Below are 4,727 nucleotides of genomic sequence, written 5' to 3'. Positions count from 1 at the left end.
GAGGGTCAGTGCTGGGGAAGGCCTGAGAGTCAGTGCTGGAGATGGGGACCTGAGGGTCAGTGCTGGAGATGGGGCCTGAGGGTCAGTGCTGGAGACGGGGACCTGAGAGTCAGTGCTGGGGAGGGCCTGAGAGTCAGTGCTGGAGACAGGGACCTGAGAGTCAGTGCTGGGGGTGAGGGCCTGAGAGTCAGTGCTGGAGACGGGGACCTGAGAGTCAGTGCTGGAGACGGGGACCTGAGAGTCAGTGCTGGGGAGGGCCTGAGAGTCAGTGCTGGAGATGGGGACCTGAGAGTCAGTGCTGGACACGGGGCCTGAGGGTCAGTGCTGGAGACGGGGACCTGAGAGTCAGTGCTGGAGATGGGGGCCTGAGAGTCAGTGCTGGAGATGGGGCCTGAGGGTCAGTGCTGGAGACAGGGCCTGAGAGCCGGTGCTGGAGGTGAGGGCCTGAGAGTCAGTGCTGGAGATGGGGACCTGAGGGTCAGTGCTGGAGATGGGGCCTGAGGGTCAGTGCTGGAGACAGGGACCTGAGGGTCAGTGCTGGAGATGGGGACCTGAGGGTCAGTGCTGGAGACGGGGACCTGAGAGTCAGTGCTGGAGACGGGGACCTGAGGGTCAGTGCTGGGGAGGGCCTGAGAGTCAGTGCTGGAGACAGGGACCTGAGAGTCAGTGCTGGAGGTGAGGGCCTGAGAGTCAGTGCTGGAGACGGGGCCTGAGAGTCAGTGCTGGAGACGGGGACCTGAGAGTCAGTGCTGGGGAGGGCCTGAGAGTCAGTGCTGGAGACGGGGACCTGAGAGTCAGTGCTGGAGACGGGGACCTGAGGGTCAGTGCTGGGGAGGGCCTGAGAGTCAGTGCTGGAGACGGGGACCTGAGGGTCAGTGCTGGGGACGGGGCCTGAGAGTCAGTGCTGGGAAGGGCCTGAGAGTCAGTGCTGGAGACGGGGACCTGAGGGTCAGTGCTGGAGACGGGGACCTGAGGGTCAGTGCTGGAGATGGGGACCTGAGAGTCAGTGTTGGGGACGGGGCCTGAGAGTCAGTGCTGGGGAGGGCCTGAGAGTCAGTGCTGGAGACAGGGCCTGAGAGTCAGTGCTGGAGATGGGGGCCTGAGAGCCGGTGCTGGAGACGGGGCCTGAGAGTCGGTGCTGGAGAACGGGGCCTGAGAGTCAGTGCTGGGGAGGGCCTGAGAGTTAGTGCTGGAGACGGAGCCTGAGAGTCAGTGCTGGAGACGGGGGCCTGAGAGTCAGTGCTGGGGAGGGCCTGAGAGTTAGTGCTGGAGACGGGGCCTGAGAGCCGAGAAGGGTACAAGGTGAGGCCCCCAGGGCTGGATAAGGAGCTCAGAGCTGGGCAGGGTCCATGGTAAGACCTCTGGTGCTGGGCATGGCAGGAAGAGCTGAGAAGGGAACATTGTGGGTCTTCTGTTGCAGGAGATGGGGGGCTGAGAGCTGGGAAGGTTACATGGTGGGGCCTCCAGTGCTGGGGATGAGGGACCGATAGCTGGCCAGGGTACATAGCTGGACCCCAAGTGCAAGGAATGGGAAGCTGAGCACTGGTCAGTGTGTGGCCTAGTTGTCCACCCCCATGCCAGGGATTGGGACTTGAGAGCTGGGCAGGGTAGAGGCTGGACCCCAGTTCTGTGGTGGGATGTGTGGGCCGGTGGGCACAGCCCCAGTGCTGGGGAGGGGAGGAGGGCAGCGGCTATCATCATGCCTGCTTGGTGCCGCATGTTGCATCAGGTCTGGGTATACTGCGCCTTGAGCTGCAGGCGTGGTGATGTGAAACCTGGAGATGAGACCGGAGAACTCTTGCACTGGGCAGATGGGCAGATGGCAACAGCCTGGAGGCAGGGGTTCCAGGGAGCAAGGCTCTGCGTGCAGGCTGGATGCTGCGTGCCCTGGCAAGCCTTGGGCCCTTGAAAAGCTCTGTCCAGCCAGGCCAAGTGGCCACAGAAGCAGCTTGTTTTCACCCTTGGGGTTGATGGGGTGTCCCAGTCTCTCCTTTCCCCCTCCTCGGGGTGTGCCTTCTGTCCACTCACCCCCTCTTTGCTTACTTAGTCGTGATTTGATGTGCTGTCACTCTTCAGGAACCCTTTCTCTCCTGGACGGACACTGACCAGGCTCCTCACTCTGGCCTGTGGGTGCCAGGGTTCTAGGCTGGATACATATGGTCTTGTGGAGCCCTCCAGCTCTGGCCTTTGGGGTGCTGATTGTGAAGTGCTTTTGGGGGGGTGTCAGTGCCATCACCCATGAGTATCAGCATGGGGGATCACGGTGCTGTGACCTAGTGGAGTTTCTGGGGATAGTTAGGTGACGCTGCCCTGTGGGACAGTTGGTTTTCATTTTCTGCTTTGTCTTTTGAGTCCCGGCGGAAGCAGCCAGGCGTGCTGCGTTTGGCCAAGTGTGGATGCTGCACTTGGCCGAGTGTGGATGCTGTACTTGGCTGAGCGTGGACAGTCCTGTTTGCTCACTCTCACTGTGTTTTGTGTGCTTGCATGCAGCTCTCCAGTGAGGACGCTGTGAGGAGGGTTCTAGCTGGAGAGAAAGGAGACGGGAAGGGCAAGGCGTCAAAATCTCAGGAAGTGGACAACAGGCACGCGAAGGAGGAGGAGCCCCGCGGTCGCAAGGACATGGAGGTGAGCACCGGCCTTCACTCCTGCCCTGGGCGATGAAGGGATCTGTCTTCTTGTAGTTCAAGGGGCTGCTAATCTAAAGGTCACTAGTTCAGGTCACCCGGCTGCTCTGAGCAGACCGAGAAGGCAGGCTCCTCCCGTAAAGATTCACGGGCGCCTGTTCTTGGAGGGTCGCTTCGGGCCAAAACTGACTCCACAGCAGTGTGTTTTCCCACAGTTCAGCTGGAAACAAAAGACTGATGTCTTTTGGTCTTTTTTAGGATAAAAGAAACTCTGAAATCAAAGAGAGAAGTCCAAGCAGAGATCAAAACCAGAAGGAAGACCTGAAAGAGGAGAGTAAGCCGAGGGAGAAGGAGAAAGCCAAAGAGAGCGACCGGGACAGACCCAGAGACCCCGAGAGGGACCATTCCCGGGACGGAGAGCGGGACAAGAATAAGGCCCGGACCAAGCCCGAGCGCGACAAGGACCGAGGAGACAAGGACCGAGGCCACAAGGACCGGGACAGGGAGGCGGAGCGCGACAAGGAGCGGGAGCGCAAGAGTGAGGGTGGCCGGGAGCAGGAGAGGTTGAAAGAGCGAGGCCGAGACAAGGGCAGAGACAGGGACAGAGACAGGGACAGACGGCGTGTGAAGAACAGCGAGCACCCCCGGGACCCCGACAAGGAGAAGAGCAGGGAGCATGAGAAGCCGGAGAAAAGGGTGAGGCTTTCCCGGGAGACTCCTGTGCTTGGTTTAGGGGGCGTCTGTGGTCTTGTCTCTTTCTGGCTGGGCGGTTTGAACTGCTGACCATTTGGTTAGCAACCCAGTGCTTGTCCCATGGTGCCACCAACACTCCTTCCCTCTAAGCAGAATGGTTCAGGACTTGACTGCTGACTAAAGGGTGGTGGTTCAAGTCCACTCAGGGTGGCTCCAAGGAAAGGCCTGACAATCTCCCTAAGGCCGCAGCCTTCAAGTTCCTGGGGACCTGCCCAGGTGGCCAGGAGGGAGTTGGTTCGGGGGCGTCAGGCCTCCTCATGGGCTGTGTGCTGAGGAAACGGGTTTGGCTGTGTGGCTTCCACGTTACCACAGCCGAGGGACCAGGGCCAGGTCAGATTCTCACCGGGAGACTTTGTGCTTTGCACCTTCAGGCGGGAGCTGTGGGCAGCACCCTGCTCGGGTGCTCAGGAGCTCAGGTCCCGAAACTGTGAGTGGGTCTCACTTGTCAGCACGTCTGCCTGGGGGCCAGCAGGTCACGGATATTGTTAGGAGTGGGAACGTCGAGGTCTGAGTGCATAAACTCTCAGCTTGCTGGAATTGCTGGTTTATCAAATTCACAATTAAGGGTTGGATTGTGTCTCACTCAAGCTGAGCTCCATGGACCTCATTTTGTGGATTATTTTGTTGTTGCTCAGAATGTTAAACAATCATCTGCTTATCCAGAGGTTGGTGGTTTGAACCTCGAGCCGTCTTGTAGGGGGAGATGCAGCTGTCCTCTTCTGTAAGGACAGCAGCCTTGGAAGACCTCGGGGCTGCTCTCAGCCCTGTGGGACCACTACGAGTCGGAGCCCATGGTGGGCAGTGGGTAGGCGGGCTTCTGAGTGTCCACGGCGGACATGTCCCGTGTCTGTGGCTCCTGCGTGGACAGTGGAAGGGCGGTGATGTTTTTGCCTTTTGTTTTGCCTCACCCCCTTCCCCACTGACACCCTCCCTGCTGCCTGAGCTTTGTGGCTAACCTTCTAGTTGTTCTTCTCAGTTTGATTGTTTTTTGTGGTGGTGGATTCGGACCATGCAGTCCACGGGTGACACCACGGTTAAGCAGAATGTGGGCTGTCTGAGTCCGTTAGCCTTTCCAGGATCTGGGTACCAGGGCGCTCCAGTGGCCCAGTAGTAAGGAGCAGTGCTGCCAAACCTAAGGCAGTTGGTCTGAATCCACCAGCTGCTTCATGGGAGAAGGATGGACTGTTTTCTTCTGTGTGATTTACTAGCTCTGAAAACTCACGGGAGGGTCAACTCTGAGTCGGTTCCTACTCGACAGGACAGCACACAGTGACAGCACAACACACAGTGACAACATACAGTGACAGCACAACACACAGTGACAGCACACTGTGACAGCACAGCACACAG

General features: G+C 59.0%; 1 protein-coding gene across 1 annotated transcript in view; it reads left to right on the top strand.

Moving 5' to 3' along the window:
- TRAF3IP1 (TNF receptor-associated factor 3 interacting protein 1) overlaps positions 1-4,727 on the top strand; it is a 54,138-nt gene that overhangs the window by 2,979 nt on the left and 46,432 nt on the right. Inside the window, exons 4-5 of the mRNA XM_006893507.1 lie at positions 2,491-2,625; positions 2,883-3,320. Of these exons, the coding sequence (XP_006893569.1) occupies positions 2,491-2,625; positions 2,883-3,320 (573 nt within the window). The remainder of the gene's footprint in view (positions 1-2,490; positions 2,626-2,882; positions 3,321-4,727) is intronic.

This window comes from Elephantulus edwardii, unplaced genomic scaffold (genome assembly GCF_000299155.1).
Source record: "Elephantulus edwardii isolate Elephantulus edwardi_28Jun2011 unplaced genomic scaffold, EleEdw1.0 scaffold00127, whole genome shotgun sequence".
NCBI lineage: Eukaryota > Metazoa > Chordata > Mammalia > Macroscelidea > Macroscelididae > Elephantulus > Elephantulus edwardii.
This window is presented reverse-complemented; position numbering and strand designations above follow the sequence as displayed.